Source organism: Ceratotherium simum, chromosome X, assembly GCF_057802395.1.
Source record: "Ceratotherium simum simum isolate JZ-2026a chromosome X, ASM5780239v1, whole genome shotgun sequence".
NCBI lineage: Eukaryota > Metazoa > Chordata > Mammalia > Perissodactyla > Rhinocerotidae > Ceratotherium > Ceratotherium simum.
In genome coordinates, this window is record NC_141940.1 from 2525390 (window position 1) to 2545189 (window position 19800).

The following is a 19800-nucleotide window of genomic DNA, read 5'->3' on the forward strand; positions in this document are numbered from 1 at the left end:
CCAGAAGGCAGGGGCACTAGGAGAGAAGCACAAAGGAACATTCTCAACCCCTTACTAGAGGCCCCAGGCTTTCCCCTCCCCCCTGGGCCCAGTATTAGCTGCCCAAATGGACCTGTGGCCTTGACTTTTCCATAACCAAAGCTTGCCAGAACAGAGCTTGCACATGTTTTAATGAAAAATAGGTGAAATTCTCAGTAGTAAGCACATCACAAAACCAGCAAAGCAAATGAATGGTTCTTTCCAAACAACGGGCTTGCAAGCAGAGATGGCTGGGCTGGGGGTGGGGCAGGACAGTATCACACCACCTGCCTAGAAGTTGCATTTGGGGTAGAATAATTGATAGTGTGATGAGGATGGGACCCTGCAGGAAAGATGACAAGGGCCTTGCCTAGGTGCCTCCAGGGACACTGGGTTGGTGGGAGGAGTCATACTCCTTTCCAAAATGTTGCTCCCTCCTGTTGGGGCACATCATGGCCTACCAGGGCCCAACCCAAGCACTCCTGGAGCCCACTCTGTGCGAGTCCTTTCAGGACTGGGCAGCTGACTGAACGGCTGAGCCCTGTTTGCATTTGGGAGGGTCACGAAGCCAGGGGCCTGTCTTCATTACCTGCCTTTTCTGAGGCAATAGTCACTAGAGAGACGCCAGCCACTGGCCACCAAGAGGACTGACCTACCCACTCCCACCCCCACCTAGCCCAGAGAGGCTGGCAGATTCTCAAGTCCCAGAGGCCACTTCTGTCACACCATTCCCGGTCCCTAGGGGAATAGCTCAGAGTCCAGCCTGGTTGTCTGCTCCCATCTGGAATTCAGACTGGGGAGAGCCCTAGCCAGGGTCGGGGAAGGTACTTGGCTGAATGACAGGCTCCTTATGCCAAGGGACAGCTCAAACTTCCAGGAAAACCAGCCCTTCCTCATCAGGGTGCCTCCTCTCCGCTCCAAGTGTCCAGCAAGTGGGGGCCAAGACAGCATCTGGATCCCAGGAAGAGGCAGAACTCCAGAGTGTGGAGAAAGGAGCAAGGGAAGAATTGATAAATTAAGCTTTGACAAAATAAGTCAAGGAAGACCAATGCCATTTAACATATATTTATTGAAATCTACTTGATGCAAGGCACTGTGCTAGGTCTGGCAGGGGAATCAGACATGAAGGGCCACGCTGTCTTCTCAGAGCTCACAATCTAATGGCTGGGTGAGGGTGGGGAGGGCGAAGCTCTAGTGCAAGGCTGATTATAGTAAGTGCCATATAACAGACAAGTTAAGGAGATTGAGAGGAACTAGAAAAGAGCGCCAACAACAGAAATACGAACTGGGGCGGGACATTGCTACCGTTCTCAGATATGCAAATAACATCCAAGGCCAGGTTTAAAGAGACCATTTCTACTTTTGAAAGTAACACCCAAACTGATGCAATGAGAACTACAGAATGTGAATATGCTGGTAAGAGAGAGGTTATCATTCCTCAATCTGACAGATTTGCTGAAGTAGCGAGATGCTTCCAAAATAAAGAAGAGGGTGGGGGGTGAGTTAACGCATTTCATGGGACAATCATGGGGTCAGTACAGGAACAATATCCAGACAGAAAATCAGTGGTCAAACTCACAGAAACTAGAAGGCAGAGATTTTTACCCATCTTAGTGAACAGAACACAGTACCACATTTAAACAGGTGTTTACGAGAGTCGGTAGGGCTCGTGCTGGGAGCGTGGGCTGGGTAGAACCTGAGAAAAACCAGCCACGTGATTCTTCTCAGGAAGCAGCCATATGGTAAAATGCAATTGGCTCTTGACAGATTGCCAAAACCAGAGACCCACTTAAGTTGGCTCAAGTCAAGGGAGTCTACGGTGGGGATACAAACGGACCCATGAGGGCAGTCGCCAGAAATCCAAGAACATAATGGGGTCAGGCCTCCTCGGGGTGCTGGGACTGAGGCAGCTCTGGGGCACCTAGCAGGAGCCCATAGACCTTCAAGCCAGTGCTGCCCATGGGGGAAACTCCGCTAAATACCGTGCGGCTCCCTCTTTCTTCCAACACCAACTAGAATCTTCTCTCTCAGTTTCCTTGTCGGCACTTCACAGATGGAGAACCTGAAAGGCCTGGCCCATTGTCTCCAGCCAGCTCTGATGACCGGTTGCTGCCCTTGAGTCAGGTGTTCAGTTCTGGTTTAATGAATGTGGTCTGGAAGGGGGGGGGGTCACATGGCACACAACAGGGCTGAAGCCCAGGGCACATGGAGTGCAACACCACGTGACAAAGCTGCCCCCTGCGATCGGGGGGGCTCATTGTGGAAACGCAAGAGTGGGTATGACACAACGAATCAACACAGTTAATCTTCCTAAGCAGCAAAAATGGTAAACACTTTCTTTTGAAAATTTCAGCAAGTATTCAAAGCTTTAATAAAAGCAATGGATGGTTTCTTTCAGAATATAAGAAGAGGATGTATTTCTAATGAGAGCCAGCATTCTATGTAACCCAACTGCTCTTCATTTCCGGTGCAAAAGGACTATGTGTGATTAGAAAGAAAAATGAAGTGAGGTAGATACACGAATGCACAGACAAGCACACACAACAGGAAGCTTGATCACATTTTGCATTGATGTAGCAGTGTACCTAGAGAATGCAAGGAAACCCACCCCCAAGTTACCAGAGGCAAACACCAAACTTGGCGCAACTACAGGACACATGGTAAAGCCACAGACTGCTCGCGTTTGGAGAGAGCACGGACTTCACCCGCAAACACAGTGACGGAAAAGACGTGGTCTTTAGTGTTAACTCTAGAAGAGGGTTTGTTTGAGAGAAAATTATAGAACCAAGAATGGAGGGTATGACGGGATGCCAAGACATCGTGCCCTGGCTGGGGGGAGATGGAGCAGTGACGACGATGACACGAAGTTCCAAGTTAATACTGCATCTGGATCCTTCATAAAACCCAACAAATGACTAGTGAACGGGCAAGTACTTCCATGTAAAGGTGCCAGACTTGCCCCCCATGGATGTCAACATTCCTTACCCAATGACAGTTGCATTAAACACATCACAACAGTTTGAAAAGAGAAAACTGATGCGAGAAGGAAGTAGTGATTTCAGACACAGATTCACAACTACTGAGAGAACTGAAGCCACAGAGCAAAAGGAATCGCTATGTAACAAGTGCTGTTGGCTTTTCTCCAGCCTGGGCATCAGGATGGAGATGTCACAGAGAGCCACTGGCGTGGCCTGGGGGCCGTTCCAGAGTACTTTCTGGCTAAGACCACAGGGGTCACTGTGGGACCCTGCTTCCCAGGATGGGGGCCTGAGAAGCTCTTCTAGCTCTGCCCGCTGGGGAGTTCCACCTCCGCCTCAGTGGGCCCATCAGAGAGGCACACGTCCTCTCCAGGCCCTCTAGTGTCCCCCTGGCACAGCTGCCAGGAAGTCACACCACAGCCCCAGCATGGCCAGCTTCTACCTGCCCACTCTGCAGGCCACTGGAGGGGCCAGGTTCCTGGCCAGCCTTTTCTGCTGGTCCTCCTGGGAGAGGCTGCTGGAAGTGATAGCCCAGCCCCAGGAGGACCAGCTTCTATTTCTGTGCCACTTGGGCCACAGAAGGGCATTGTGGCCCTCCAAACCCTTGTTTTATTGTCCCTCCCGGGCACAGCTGCCGCAAGTCACAGCCCAGGCCTGGTGTGGCCAGCTTGTATCACCATGACACACAGGCCATCAGAGGGAGGCACGGTTCCTCTCCGAGCCTTTGCTCTGTCACCCCTATTAGGTGTGGATGAGGGAGGTGATGTTAGAACACGTGGGTGAATCTCCCCTTAGTTGCCAAAAGCAGAAGCCACCAAACTGACCTCTTTGTAGTTCCGGAGTCACTTGCTAGGAGGAGGATGTGATCCATGTGACAGCGTCAGTCAGGTAAGTCTTCTTGTGTTTGAAGAGACGTCTCTTGGGTGGATCTGCTGCTGAGGCACTGAATCCATGCCGGGCATGGCCAAGGCTCCCATGAGCTGGAAGGGTGGCTGGCCTTCCAAGACCAAGTTTGGACCATCCCATTGATCTAGGTGGGGCCTGGCCCCATTGCTGATGGCTAGGGCTATACTGAGGAACAGTCAGAGTGTTCTGGCCAATCCGTGATGGAAGTTTCTCTCGTGTGCCTGAGTGGCCAGGTTGGATAGTCAAGTATTGCCCACAGACATGCACAGAGTCTGCATCTTGGATGAGGAGCGAGCCTGCTTCTCCGGCCCATTCCCATCCAGCCTGCCCATCTGGTACATCCACCTTCTGGTGGGGCAGGGCTTTCAACTTTTCATTTGTAATTAAAACTCTAGAAGAAAATGTCATATCTAACTACTGCAGCAATAACAGTTATGACTTAATGGACAATGAGTGCTTGGATACATAAAAACTAAATGCTTGCACAACAAAAATGTAATAAAACTGCTACAAAGAGCAAAGCAATAACATTGGAAAAGAGATCATCACAATTGATATGGAAAGAACTGCTGTATAAACTCAATATCTCGAAAGGTAACTTGACAACTGGTCAAAGGAGATGAACGTACTATTTGCACACAAGGAAACGGAAACAGTATTTCAGTCATTGCAGGAAAGAAAGAAGATGAGACTAGGAGTCAGGAGTGCTGGGTCCATCCCCAGTTCTGGTACTAACGAGCCATAGAATGACAGCAATAACTAAGACGGTAACAGCAGATGACCTTTACTGAGTGTGTCCCTCCGTGCCAGGTGTGGCGTTCCAGTCCTCATGATAACCGTAGGAGGTAGTCCTGTGATCACCCCCGTCTTACAGAGCTGAGAATGGAGGGTTGGAGAAGTACCATCTAGGCCCCACATGAGGAAAAGCTATCGTTCTGGCAAAGGAGGCGCCATCTTACACTTGAGTCCTTGAAATGTCCCTGTTATTACGGGGATGCTCTCTCCACTACTGTATTTTGAACAAAATCGTGCTGCTTGAAGACAAGACGCATGAAACAAAGCCCAATCGAAGCTAGTTTTAGATATGCATGGGAGTCACCAGATTGAATTGGTTTAAGAAAAAAAGGCGCAAAAGTAATTTAACCCAGATTTAGTACTTATTCCTAGGAATACGACCTCACAATGACAAATTTTAGATGCTTAGAAAAAGTCTTTTAAAGGTCATTTAAAAAAGCAACACCTTAAGTGGTTATGTTGTAGAGCTATGGGGAAAATTAGAAAACAACCACAATCGTCATAACATTACGTGAACATGTAGTTACAGCTTGGGACGAAATTTCTAGTGAGTCTTGTGCGGGGAGTGTCACAGTGCTACATGGCACACAGTTCAGATGGATGGAAGCCACTGGATGTGCTTTGAAATTGTCTGATGGCTCAAAAGGGGCTCTGAGGTTGGTGAAGACAGTGAGGTCAGAAATGAACATGAGGAGTTAGAATATAATGATCTCATGGAACAGAGCAAGGGAAAAAAGGAGTATTTTCTAAATTAATATATTATTCTATATAATATGTGATTTACAATACTTATGTATAACTAAATTAATAAATTAAATATTATAAGACATTTGAGTATTCTATTTACATCCCTAAAAATTTATAAATTCAAGTAGGTCTACAAACTTTGAGGCGAGCTGCTCTTCGGGAAAGCTGGGATCACATTATATTGATGCCATCATTGAATAGCTCTGTGTCTTAGTTTCCCTGAGGGGGGAGGAGTTTGGAGGAGAGGACCAACAAGCCCCCTCGACACCCCCACATCCAGGTCTCTCTTCTCTAATGCTCAGATTCAAGGCCTGTGGATTTAAGTACCTTGAAGTTACTTTATGCCATTTAAACTAGCCAAAATAAATTAATATGGTAAAATCTACTCTCCATAGGCAAAATGGGAAACATGTACACTTATAAATTGCTGGTGGCAGTATAAATTGGTTTCAACCTTTCTGACGACAAAATATATAAGTGCTACAAAACTGTTCACCTCCTTTGACTCTGCCATCCCCCTCTAGGGATGCAGGTCCCCCACAGGAATCCGCTGACAGCTGAGGGGTTGCAAGCCTCATCTACTCCTGGTGGGTTGGCTGATGCTTCTGCAGTGCTGACTGCCTCTTGAACACGCGGCCACACTCACTGCACTCGCAGCGTCTTGCTCCACTGTGGGTCCTCCGATGGCGACTCAGGCCAGAACTCCTCCGGAAGGCTTTCCCGCATTTGTCACACTCATAGGGTTTCAGTCCACTGTGAATGCGCCGGTGTTTAATCAGGTCGGAGGGCCCCCGGAAGGCCTTGCCGCAGTCGCCACAGGCGTAGGGCCGCTCCCCAGTGTGGATGCGCTGGTGCTCCAGGAGGCTGGAGCTCTGCCGGAAGGCCTTCCCGCACTGGCTGCACTCATAGGGCTTCTCGCCTGTGTGGATCCGCCGATGCTTGGTGAGCTCTGAGCTCCTCCGGAAGAGCTTGCCACAGTGGGGACACCCGTAGGGCTTGGCCCCGCTGTGGATGCGCTGGTGCTCCGCCAGGCCGTTCACCCCTCGGAAGGACTTGCCGCAGTCGTCACAGTCGAAGGGCAGGTGGCCAGTGTGCATTCGCTGGTGCTTGAGAAGTTCCTGGCGATCCAGGAAATCCCTGCTACACGCCTTGCAGGCAAAGGGCTTCTCCGAAGTGTGAAGCTTCTGATGTCGAAAGAGGTGAGTGTTCACTTTGAAGGATCGGCCACATTCCTCACAGTCAAAGGGCTTTTCTCTGCTGTGCACGCGCAGATGCTGACTGAGGCCTGCGTTCTTCTTAAACCTTTTCCCGCATTCCTCACATTCGAAGGGCTTTGCCTCCCTCTCCATTTGCTCCCTCTTCTCGATGGCATCATCAACGGCCCGGCTTGGGCCAGGCCGCGGCTCTGCAGCCACATGGCTCTTCCGGTGCTCGTTGAACTCAGAGACCCCCCTGAAGACCTTCCCACAATCGCCACACTCCCAGCCCTTCTCCTCGCTGTGAATTCTCTGGTGCTGCACAAGGAGGACCTTAAGCCGAAAGGTGTCTCCACACTCTTTACATGCAAAGTGATGTTCTACAGGCAGATTCTGGGGGTTCCCCCCACTCCCCTCAGAGTCCCCATTCTGTTTGACCTCAGGGCTTGGCTCACTGGCTCTTGGGGAGCTTGTGGATGCCATCTCCTGTGGCTGGGCGTCTTCACCCATGGTCTGACGCTGGGTCACCGAGATGCTTTCTGAAATGAGAACCATAAGACACTGCAGTCTGCAGAGCAGGATGGAAGGAGGTTATTCTCCTTTGTCAAGAGTTGTTTTCCTCCTGAGATAGCTGCTGAGCACTGGGCCTGGAGGCCACCCAGGCAGGATGGCTGGTGCTCATCCAACCAGAAGCCAGGACCATAGAGGGAAGGGCCAGAAGGGCCTGACTGCTGGACGCTCCCTACCAAAGTGGTCCTGAAAAGGTCTCCCCTTCTGTGGTTAAGGAGCAGCCACACCCACTCCCAAAGGCCTCCCCCATGATTTCCTCACATTTCTTCAGATTTCTTTTTCACTCACCAGAATGCTTAGTTCAGTCCACGTTATGGGATGGGTTTCATACCAACAGCAGGCGAGAGACCAAGGCAGGATTCAAAATAGGAACTCCTGCTTGTGGAAAAGGAGACAGGTTATGGCAGCAGCCAGAGATGACATGAGAACACGGCAGGAACAGGGTAGGACCTTCAAAGGGGAAACCCTTTCAAACCTCAAAGGCTGGCTTGGCTGTGACCTTAGGCAAGTCATGTATCAATTTCAAATGTCTTTCCCAAGGGCCAGCTCCTTCCAGGGGCTGGATGAGGCAGGCTCTGGGCCCACCTGGGTGGAGTGCCATGTGGTCGTCCTGAGGAGCTGATCCTCCCTTTCTCCTGATCCACCCACCTCAAGGCCTGCACACTGAACTTCGTGCTCTTCTACATTTCCCAAACCTGACCCCCAGCAGTCTCTTCCTAAGAACCCTCCAAACCTCACATGTGCAGCCCAATAAAAGACTGAGGGGATTCTTTCCATGCCATTAGGAGTTGGAAGGGAGCCCTGCTACTTTGAGATGCTGGTTGTGGCAGACCCTTTGTATTTCCTTACAGTCCATCCCCAGGGGGCACAAGCCCCTGGAAGGTGAGCTTGTGTAGGGCTATACTAGGTGCCCCTCATCCCATTCCCATCTGCGTAGTACCATGAAGCTGAAGGCAAAGCTGATGGAAGGGCTAGGGGCATCCTTACCCACGGAGGTCACGTTCCTGTAATATGCCAGTGTCCTCTGCTCAAGGTCCAGCCTCAACCACTCCCTTTTTGTGAGGTACTGTGCCACGTTGTCAAATGTCACCCAATCCTGAAAGAATTCCCAGGGATAATCAGTCCTTCCATCTATTCTAGAATGAGGCAGGGGCAGCGCCAATAACACCAAGGATAAAAGGTGAGAGTCTGGAGTGGGTGTGCACTGCTAACATGGATATCTAACTACAAGCCTCAAGAAGTCCTGGAAAGACAACCTGACCAAGCACCAGAAGACCTGGGTCGTGGTCCTGGCCTCCTACTGTCTTCCCAAGGGACCTCATTTCAATCACTTTCCTGGATTGAAACTCAGCTCCCCCACTGGTATGATGGGAATTACCAGCCTAGTGGGCATCCATTTTTTGGCAGACTCTGGAGACAGAAGCAGAGGAAAGGAGGGAAGGCAGCAGCTGGGGCCCTGCCGTGTGTCATGCTGGGGCAAGAGGCAGAGGCTGAGGCCTGAATTGGGGAGCAGTGACAGATTCCCAAGCCAGGCAGAGGGAAGCACAGCTCACCTGGGCCTCCAGCATCTCAAGAGGGCCTGCCAGCACCTGGTTTCCTGGGGCTCCATCCTGGGGAAGGGTAAGACCCTGGGGGGCAGGTGGAGCTAAGGAAAGTGAAAAGAGCCGTGAGTGACAGCAGCTCTGTCTCTGGGTCCCCTGGGATGAGACTTGTGATTTTCTTTTCGGAGGTTTTAAATTGTGTTGAGTCTTCTCTTGCACAGCAGCTAAGTGACAAGCCAGAGCATGAGTATGCCTAAGAAAACATACCCTAAACAGTGAGGAAATTGGGCTGGCAAAGAATTAACACAGCCAGGCCAGAGGGAGCCCAGACAAGAAAAATGAATGTTAGCCCAGGCACAGCTCAGCGAAGACAGACACAGATGGAGAGCTGATGGCACGGAGACTGTCTCTCAGAGACAGGCTGGCCACAGGCCTCCTAGCAGCCAGCCTCAGAGAGGTCAATGCTCACACTGCAGAAGAAGGAAGTGTCCACAAAAGAATATCAGAAGAGGGCCAGCCCGGTGGCATAGTGGTTGACTGTGCGCATTCCGCTTTGGTGGCCTGGGGTTTGTAGGTTCGGATCCTGGGCGTGGACCTACTCACTACTCATTAAGCCATGCTGAGGCAGCATCCCACGTAGAAGAGCTACAACTTTACAACTATGACACACAACTATGTACTGGGGCTTTGGGGAAGAAAAAAGAAAGAGGAAGATTGGCAGCAGGTGTTAGCTCATGGCCAACCCTCCTCAAAAAAAAAAAGAATATCAGAAGAAATAACTAGGAAGTGAGAGATCCTGTCCAACTTTGTAGGGGCAACAAAAAACCAGATTGGGGCACTAGAGGGAAGAGAGGCAACAAAGAGCAGGAGCCGGGGCTTCTTGACCAGCAGCAAGGCCCTTTAAAGGCCACACCCCACCCCACTGAAACAATTTGCCAGGTGACAGTGAGACTGCTATAGACAAGAACATTTCTGTTATATATTTGACAAAATGAAAAGTTGAATAAAACAGCTGGAAAAAGAAGCCTCAAAAAAAGATCTTCAAACACTAAATTGCTAAATAAAAGATCTGAACAATATGTACAAGTTACCTTTTCCTTCCAGATTGCAGAATATAAGATCCTACCACAGACATGTGTGCATCATAGGCCTCCCACTTCAGTGAGTTCAAAGAAAGAGGAACACAGATTCTGTTCTTATGCGAGGTCAATTAAATTAAATTCATAATTAAATGAAAAGAAAGCATTTTACACTAGCTCAAGGAGTACAAAACCCAGATACTCTACAAAGACTTTTACATAAAATTAGATGTTATGTTAAAAGGGATGGATAGAGACTTCTACTTCTGGCCTTGATGGACTAACAAGGAACAGACTTAATGTCCGGCCATAAACAAGTAGAAAACTGGACAAAACAGATGTGACACAACAGTTTTTAGACATTGGACAGCAGGCAGTGCAGGACCATGATCCCCGAGTGAAGAGAAACAAATGAGGTGAGGCTTATCATTGCCCCAGCTCTCGGCCTGGTGGCAATTTCCAGATTGAGAGTGTAGGAAAGGGAGACCCAAACAGAGCTTGATGGCTCCATCAAGAAACACACCAGTGTTCAGGGAAGCTGAGGCAGCTGGAAATTGCAGAGCAGAGTTCCAGAAGGGAGGGAAAAGAAAAAGAGCTCCAAAAAAATCTGCCTAAGGCTCTCTTTGAGTCTTTCCTGACTACTAAGTCATGCATGCATTTAGTGAAACTCCCCCAAACTGGTAAAATAACAACCAGGAAGCAGAAAGCTGAACAATTCCCAGGACACACAAAAGTAGGGAGATGTTTAGGGTCCAAACAACCAGAGTAGAGAGTCCTCAGTGATCATGTGGGGCATTCAGTAGAGAACCAGAGGGACCATGCCTTAGTAGTAGGACTGATCTATCCCTGGAGCCACAGCTGCCCTGGACCTGCTCTAGAAAAGCTTAAAAATAGGCCCCAAAAGGATGAAATTGTTCCACAAATAACTACCTCCAAAAACAAAGTCCAACACTTTTCAAAGTGAAACAACAAGATCTAGACACTTAACAACATAATCTCTACAATGTCCAACATCCAATAAAAAATTACTGAAATGCCAAGAAGCAGAAAAATATGACCCATGGCAGGGAAAATAATCTCAATAGAAACACTTAGAAATGATCTCTGATAGAACTCACAGACATACAGCTAGTTTAACTATGTATAAGTATTGAAAAAAAAAACCAGGAACATAATGAGCAAAATGGATGATATAAACAAGAACCAAATGGGACTTCTGGAGGTAAAAACTATAATGTTTAACATGAAAATTTCACTGGATGTGATTAACAGATTAGACACTACCTCCCCAAAAAAGGTTAGAAAACAGCAATAGAAACTATCCCAAATGAAGCTTAGAAAGAAAAAAAAATAAAGAAACACCATCTCAGTAACCTGGGAATAATACAAAGTGGTCTAACACACATGTAACTGGAATCTGAGAAGATGAGGAAAGAGGAGGATAAAAATATAGTTGAAGAAATAATGGCTGAAATTTTTTTTCCAAATTTGATGAAAACTAGAGCCAAGAAGCCCAACCAACCTGTAGCAAGACTCAACAAAAAGGAAGCAAAACCAAAAAACCATACACATACACCAAGAGATGTCATAATCAAATTGCTGAAAACCAGCGATAAAGAGAAAATCTTAAAGCAGCCAGAGGAGGAAAAAAATTCTATATATAGAGGAGGAAAGATAAGAATAACTGTTGACTTCTTATCAGAAAACAACTGAATGACACTCTTAAAGTGCTAAAGGAAAAAAAAAACCTGTCAACTTAGAATTCTATATTCAGGGAAAATATCCTTCAAAAATGAAGGCAAAATAAAAACTTTTTCAGACAAACAAAAGCTCAGAGAATTTGTCACCAGCAGACCTGTACTATAAGACATATTAAAGAAAGTTCTTCAGGTGAAGGAAAATGATACCAGATGGAAACTTGGATCTACACAAAAGAATGAAGAACATCAGTAATGTAAACGTGTGGAAATATAAAACACTTTTACCTCCCTCATTTTTAAATCTTTAAAAAGTAACATTTAAAGCAAAAATAATAATAAGGTAGGGTGGGGTTTATAACAGTATGTAGAAGTAAAACATATTGGGTATTTTAGGAAGCCCTCCAAGACTCCAATGCACGCTAATAAGCCAGTAGTGGAGATAAAATACAACTCAAAAAAATAATTTGAAAGAAGAAAGGTAAAGAAACAAAGGAAAAAGGAAAGATGGGACAAGTAGAAACAAATAGCAAGATGGAAAATTTAAATTCAACCATATAGGTAATTAAGTTAAATGTAAATGGAATAAAGACTCCAATTAAAAGGCAGAGATTATCAGACTGTATTAAAAAAAACGAGACTCAATTATATGCTGTCTACAAGAAACTTTAAATATAAAGACTTTAAATGTAAAGACATAGGATAAAAATAAAAGGATGGAAAACAATATACTATAACCAACAGAAAGGGTCTAAATAATCCAAATGTCATAGAAACAAGAGGGAGAGGGTGAATGAAGAATGTGGCTCAGAGCTCGGAGACCTTACTAAAGAGTCCTAGAACTCAGAGCAAGAAGAAAACTGGAGTGCTTAAGTATAAAACCAACAGGTGGTAAGAAATAAGAAAAAAAATCAAAAAAAGAAAAAGAAACAAAAATGAAAAAAATCAACAGGTAACCAATGCAGGATGACATGTAGCAGATTACAAAAATTCTAATTCTTCATAGAAGATGTAGACAGACAGTAACTATTTATTAAAAAAATCCAAAGAGGGTAGGGGAAGGGGAGAGAATAGCTAAGCATATATTTGCATTTTAGGAGAAAAAAGAAATAAACTGAGTGATTCGTAGCTAAAATTAGCACACCTATACTGCAGTGTGCACCACAGTGGGGTCTAGAAAAGTCTTCTGCTGTTTCTGTAACAAGTGAATTTTTAGTAACCAAGTTGCATTTCTTTGGTAATAGAAAAGAATAAGAATTTAAGAAGATTTGGGTAGACTTTGGATAAGAAAGATGCTCAGCATGCGAGAGGACAGGGCTGAGGCCAAGGAGACAATGGGGAACGGCCCTCGAAGCTGGGTGACATCCCGAGGTACCCACATGGGCAAGGCAGGCACAGGGGAGAAGGGATGGCAGGAATGTGTGGACAGTCCCAGAAAGCTCAGAAGCAGGACCAGGGGATTGTAACTTCCTGGGCTCATCCTCCCAAGCTATCAGTGCCATGGACAGGTGTGAGCAGAAGGCCTCCTTTGGCGCCAAGGTCCATGGAAGCCCCATTCCCATCTTTAATAGACTGTCCGGCACAGGTGTTTCCCTGGTGTGTGAGTGAAGCCTCAGGTGCCCAGCAGCCAAGCCCTTTGTGTCCCACTGTCATCTGGGCAGGGCCCCGTCTGAGCAGTCAGATTCTTCCTGGTATGCATCTGGTGTCTGGTTTGACTGTGGCTTCCAATACAAAATGAACTGGTCATAGATTACCTATACAATTCATTTTAAAAAATTCACTTCCAATTGAGGTCTTGCCGCCAAGTGGAATGGAGAGGAGACCATCTCACATTCACCTTCTGAGAAAAATAGCCTGTTACAAACCTCACCTCACTGCCCGCAGGCCAGAGACCTAAGGCCATAACCTACTGCAAGGCCCTGGCCCACCCCATCAAGCCCATATCCTGCACCCCACGTCTCAGTCATTCCTTTCAGACACTCTAGTCTTCATTCTGTTCTAGATATGCCAAGGGATACCTCTCAGGCCCTCTGAACCTGCCACAGGTGGCTCCTTCTAAGAACTCAGGCCTCACTCAAGTGTCACCTCCTCAAAACAGCTTCACTCTCCAGCCCCATTCGAGTTTACTCATAACACTTTTCACTACCTACAAATTATCCTCTGAAATTGCTTGTTTTTACCTGACTCTCCCCGGGAGAAATGTCACCTCCCACAGGACAGGGGCCTTCTCTTTCTCGGTTACCCCCGAGTCGCCAGTCTCTGCGGCAGCTCCTGGCACTGAGTGAGCACATGATAAACTGCGGGGAAGGAGCGTGTTAAATGGAGCACCTACTATGTGTTGTCACTGAGCCTCTCCCTCTACATAATTTTGTTTAATTATTACAACCTATAGTTATTACCACCCCCATTTCACAGAGAAGGAAATCATATGTAGCCCTCTTGACACCAGGCCACAGCCAGAGGCTAGGCAGTTATCAGCATCCTCGCAGCCTAATGGTATACAAGGGTTTTGGGAACTGGCTTTAAATCATCCTATTAACAGGCCATCGCAGACCCTCGCTGTGCAAAAGATACACAAATGATTCTCTTTCTCTCACACTCACACACACTTCTTCCAAGCCACCCACGCTTAATTGAGCAAATCCTCCCGAAGTGTTCCATTTAATTGAGCAGATCCTACCGAAGTGTTTTTACTTAATTGGCATGATTAACTGTTGAAATCCTGGAACCACAACCCCCAAGTGAATTGTTAATTATCCTTCCCAGTGTAGCAACAGGAGTGGCCCTTCCTATACCAGACTTGCCCAGGGGACTTAACCTGCCTGTACTTCAGATCACTGCCCACAGTAACAGAGCCCAAGGATACACAGATATCATTTAGAAAGTGCTCATAAAAATGGGAGGGAAAAGGCGAGCCGTGCTTTCACAAAAGGAAGCTAAACTCTGCATAATTAACCAAGTGTATCGGGTAAAAGCTTTAGGAGAAGCAAAGGAAGATCATCTAAAAAGATAATACACATTAACCCCCACTGTACTTAAAAATAAAATGATCATCAATCCCGGAGCCAATCTGATCACTTAGAAGCCATGTCGCACAACTGCTCGACTTTAAAATGGTGGAAGTAATCTGAAAAAGAAGTTGGACGCTGTGACAAAAGTGACAAATACAGGTGTCCACTGCCTTCCAAAAGTGGGCCTTGGGGGATCAAGGTCACAGCAATCCCAGGCAGAATATTAAAACCATGGTGGTGCGCCTGATGAATACAGAGGGTGATGCTGCCCTTGAACATAAGGCACTTCCACTCACCGTGGGAAGCATGCCCCGAATCATGGGAGGTGCACTCCCACACCCACCTGGGAAATGGAAGTTCGGATAAAGACTCTGGGAAAACAAGTCTCCACCTCTTAATATAAACACGATTATCTTCCTTCTTTAAATGGGATCTGAAGTGCAGTCTAACGACTGCATGCTCCCAGAGCTAAAGCCCTAGCAAGGCTGACTGTGGATTCCACCCAGAGCTAGCCTAGCGCCAGGACACTCCAAGTGCCTCACAGGGAAATCAGGTCAATGCCAACCCACTGCCTGACGACCTGAACAATCATGTTTTCTAAAACATGAGAGCTCATGTGAGTGAACACATGTTCCTAATATGTGCTTTAGATGGCAATGCAAATTTTAACCAACTTATTTAAATTGAATTTTCCATATGGAATCAGAAACATTAAGAGAACCAAAATAATCATTCCTCTTTGATCTGAAAGAACAGAAATTAAGAGTTGAATTTAATGGAGACAAAAACCAACCCATGTCACAAAAAGTAGTGAATAATTAGGTACCTCTGGTCGCCTTTCAGCTCAGGCGCCTCCTCAGGATGTCTGGCTACTAGTAAAGGTTGCTTCCAAGCCGATTCCATGGCACAAATAACCAGGCAATGTCCTCGGCAGGTGCGCTCCTTCCCTGGGCAGTGGGAGCAGGGGAGAGGCAGCAAGGCCACCCAAACTAGATCTATCTGGCAGCTTCCAGAAACTTCCAAGGGATGTCAGAAACACCTGGACTCCCTGGAGCATCAAAATAAGGTCCTGTAGCAGAATGTCCGCAGGCCCCAGAAGACAACAGGTGGCTCCTGGTGTTCAGTTTGATTCTGGGCCAGAGCAAAAATGCCCCGGAGGGTGTCTTTATAGGTCACACAAGAGACCTCACTTGTCAGCATCTAACTCAGATGGGTGCCTTCAGCTCCCTCTCATCCAAATGACCGTCTAGATTCCCAATTCTCCTTACTGGATATCTGTTCTCCCTTGATTATTGTCTCTGAGATTGAAACAACCGTCTCTGGGCAAAGACGGTTCAGTGACACTGGCATATATGAAAATAGGAGTGCTTCCAGAACAGAAACAATACTTCTCATTGTCTTGCATCCTCACCCAAGGGGCCTTCTAACAGTATGGCTAGCTTTAAGGCCAAGAGACATGGTCTGTAAACACCGAGACTTACCCAAAAGAGACACGCAGTGATGGTTCGCCATGTCTCAGAACAATTCTGAGTGATTAGTCAGGCAGGTAAGGTCCCACCTGGTGGACTGAAATAATTCAGGGAGACAGAAGCAGACTTGGGGAGCACCTTATTGGGCCCTGAGTGCTCGACCAAATGACAGGCTGTGAGACTGAACACAGACTGCCGTGGTCCTGACCCACCCCAGCCAGGCAATGCTGGGATGCTGAACCGAGCCCCTGGGCTAGAGCTGGGTCTGGCCTTCACGTGCTCTCAAGCTGTCTGGCCCACCCTGTACTGTGAAAACGTACTACTACTAGAAGTGGCAGAATCCTAAAGGGCCAAAAGAGAGAGTGTTTCACCAGGCAAGTCTGTTTCTCTCGGGATGTTTGTGTCTGTGTGTGTCTTTTTCTGTGTGTGTGAGTGGGAGGCATCTGTCTCCGTCTTCCCCAGTTTTCCTCTCTCACTCTGCCTGGGCACCTGTCCCTCTCAGTTTAGGTTTCCATTTTCTCTCCCTTCTATAAAAAGCCAGAAGGTAAACCAGAAGGGGATTTTGTAGTGTTTGTTGTACTTAACTGAGGAAAGGTTTATGTTCCCATTTCCCCAAGAAGACGCATGGCATCTTACTAAAAATAAAAATAAATTGTAAGTATAGCTTCGTTTAGGTTACACTGCCCTGGATAGGAAAGATTCTAAATGGGGGTAGGGGATGCTGTGCAAATTTCAAGGGGCCCTGGGCCATTTGGGGAGTCCAGACAGGTTAGCGCCAGGGCTGGATCAGTGGGTCAGAACTCTGGCTTGGGGTTTGCTAAGAGCTCAAAGGGCAGAGCAGCAGGGGTGGGTGGAGCCAAGGAATGGGCATTTTCAACCAGCACTCAGGGAATTAGGATGCAGAGCTGTGCCTCCTTAGCACTGGGCCAGTCTAAGATCTGGAGCCTTCCTCACCTCCAGGGCTCAGCACACAGGATTCCAGCCCATGAGCCTCCTGAATGGATCCTACTCTCTGTGCTGACTGTCAAGACTCCTGGGAAGAGAATTTACACTTTCTAGTGATTTTCCAAGAGGTCTCTCACCGGAAGACATTTCTGGGGAATGGACTGGACTGTGCCAGGCACTGTGCAAGCTGCCTCTACTTCAAGGCTCAATGGGGGAGGGAGGATGGGGGATGGGTGAGCACCATGAGTACCCAGAGGGGGTGCTGTTCTAGCAATCCCATCTGAAATCCTTTGGTAAAAGAAAAATGTTGGGTCTGAGATTGAAGAGGAAATGTTTCACTGACCAAGGAGACTGAGGGGGCTGATGGCTGGGCTAGAAGGTGGGCTGGCTGGAAGGTGTCAGTTGGAACCGGGTGGGACCTTCGGGAAAAGGGCCAGGACTGGGGGGGTTGGTGTTTGAAAGGGACCATGGGCTTTGGGCGGCAGGCGAGCGTGTTGGGAGCAGGATGGAAAAAGACATGTAATTAATCACTCAAATATAGACTAGAGGAGGCAGCAAAAAGAGTTTAATGGGGGGGGTATTGGAGCAGGAGATGGTGGCCCCGAGAAGAGTGACAGAAAAAGCCCTGTTGAGACCGAGGGCCTTGAGCTGGTCTTCACCCAGCAAAAGCTGCCCCTCCCCCTCCCTCACAGATCTTGGGCTCTAGGCTACCCGCTAATCCTCCCCGCCAAGCTGAGGCTCGACCCCGACCCAAAAGGAAAGCAGGGACTGTACCGGCAGGAACCGTCCACAGCTCACCTACCTGGCGCCCCTGACTGCGGCTCAGCCCCTCCCCCAGACTGATGAAAAGCGCTTTAACCCCTCCCCCAACGCCCTCTCCCCCTCGGCCTCCATTGCGCTTGGGGTGGGGGTCGCCGCCTTCCCATACTGACCGGTTCCCACCCCCTAGCGTTCCCCCAAAAGCAGCGTAGGCCTCCTCTGCACGTTCGCGATTCCCGCCCCTGACCGCCGCCCCCCGCCTGCCGCGGGAAGGCCTTAGGGCCTCCTCGTACCCGCCATCCAGGACCCGTCTCCCTCTCCAGCTGGCCCCAGGGCCGAGCAGCTTCCCTCGGGCCCAGAGACGCCCCCCAACAAGCCTTGGACGCCCTCTCACCGCACTCTGGGGAACACTCACGCCAGCCCTACACACTCTCCTGGGCCGCCCCCCTGCACATCCTCCCGCACCCCAAACGACCACCCCGGCCCTGCACATTCACCTGCGGCCCGCGCACTGTCCCGAGCCCCCAGCGCATCCTCTCGTGGCCCAAACGATCACCTCGGCCCCACACACCCTCCTGCGCCCAGTGCACATCCTCCCGTGGCCCGCACGCTCACCCTGGCCCGGCGGCGGCTGACCCGCCGCCCTCGGCTGGCGTGGCCCAGGCAGGCCCGGCGTGGCAGGAAGCGCCACTGAGCCGCCCGCGGCCGGCTGAGCCCAGCAGCCCCGCGGCGCGTTTCCGGAGCCGCGGGGGCCGCGGAAGGTAGTGGGGGAGCTAGGCCCCGCCCCGGCCCCGGCCCCGCCCGGCCTGTCGGCCCCGATTGGCCCGGAGAGGGGGCAGGGCGGGAAGGGGGCGGGACTGAGGCCCGGGGGGAGGATCAGGCCAGACCGCCCCGCAGCCGAGCGCACCGGCCAAACGCCTGGGTGGAGGGGGAGGAGTGGAATGAATATACTAATGAATAAATGAATGAACGAGCAAACGAACCGACCAACGCACGAAGGAGGGAACGAAGGAATGGAAAGGACTCCTCCCCCTTGGGCGCCTTCTGGACTGGGGTGTGAGTGGGGGAACGAGAAGGGAGTGCGAAGCAGAGCAAGGTCAGTCCCCACTGGAGGGGTCAAAGAGCCTCACTGAGTCACCAAAGGTGTTGTGAGCCCTTGCTGTGCCAGGCACTGAGAATCTAGCTGTGAGCAAAACAGGCAGCATCCCTGACCCCAGGGTGCGCGCATTTGGCACCAAGAGCTCCTGTGAGTGTGTGTGTGTGTGTATGTGTATACTCGCGTGTGCGGGGGGGGGTAGGGATGGAGGGGAGATGCACTTGAGTTAATTTCAAAATAGCAGGTCATACTACGAAGAAAAAAGAACAGGATTCTTGGATCGACCGATGCTGCAGGTAGTGACAGCCAGTTCCAGATGAATTTGCTGCCAGTCAACACAAATCTAGGAAGCTGCTGCCGCTCTGCAGTGTGCTAAGCCTGTGGATGCTTTCTTGATGATTTCTGTTTTGTAAGGAAGACGGTAATAAACAAAGATCAACATACAACACATAAGAGTGATACAAACTGTGAAGAACATCAATTAGGGTGATGTTTGGCAGTGATGGGTGGGGGACTTCAGTGAGACTACAGTTGAGATGAGACTTGAATGACAAGACTCAGCCATGTGAAGGTTGTCGAAGACAGGAAGAGCATCCCCAGGCAAAAAGAAGCAAGTGCAAACGCCCTGTGACAGGAACAAATTGGGCATATTCCAATCTTACCACTGGAGTGCCATAAGCCAAGGAAAAAAGAGCCACGCCAGAGAGGTGAAGCCGGACAATGAAATTGAGTCTGAAGGACATGGTCTAACTTTTTTCTTTTCTTTTTATTTTTTTGTGAGGAAGATTAGCCCTGAGCTAACACCCGATGCCAATCCTCCTCTTTTTGCCGAGGAAGACTGGCCCTGGGCTAACATCTATTGCCAATCCTCCTCCACTTTATATGGGACGCTGCCACAGCATGGCTTGACAAGCGGTGTGTCTGTGCGCGCCCGGGATCCGAACCTGTGAACCCTAGGCTGCCACAGTGGAGCGCATGCACTTAACCGCTGTG

The 19800-nt window shown here is 48.9% G+C and overlaps 1 protein-coding gene across 3 annotated transcripts; it reads right to left on the bottom strand.

Moving 5' to 3' along the window:
• Nucleotides 1–1067: 1067 nt before the first annotated feature.
• ZNF275 (zinc finger protein 275) lies at nucleotides 1068–18432 on the bottom strand. Of its 3 annotated transcripts, none has more exons than XM_087427581.1 (4): nucleotides 18327–18432; nucleotides 8198–8306; nucleotides 7499–7585; nucleotides 1068–7179 (listed from the first exon to the last, which is right to left on the bottom strand). In XM_087427581.1, exon 4 carries the CDS (start codon nucleotides 7148–7150, stop codon nucleotides 6023–6025), a length of 1128 nt encoding a protein of 375 aa, XP_087283707.1. In that variant the 5' UTR covers nucleotides 7151–7179; nucleotides 7499–7585; nucleotides 8198–8306; nucleotides 18327–18432; the 3' UTR covers nucleotides 1068–6022. The 3 variants fall into 3 exon arrangements, with proteins under 3 accessions (XP_087283707.1, XP_087283708.1, XP_087283706.1); XM_087427582.1 differs by lacking the exon at nucleotides 18327–18432 and adding an exon at nucleotides 15365–17762; XM_087427580.1 differs by lacking the exon at nucleotides 18327–18432 and adding an exon at nucleotides 8764–12024.
• Nucleotides 18433–19800: the final 1368 nt, after the last annotated feature.

Excerpts from the sequence above, each read along its gene's own strand:
- ZNF275 (XM_087427581.1), bottom strand. The coding sequence starts at position 7,150 with ATGGGTGAAGACGCCCAGCCACAGGAGATGGCATCCACAAGCTCCCCA.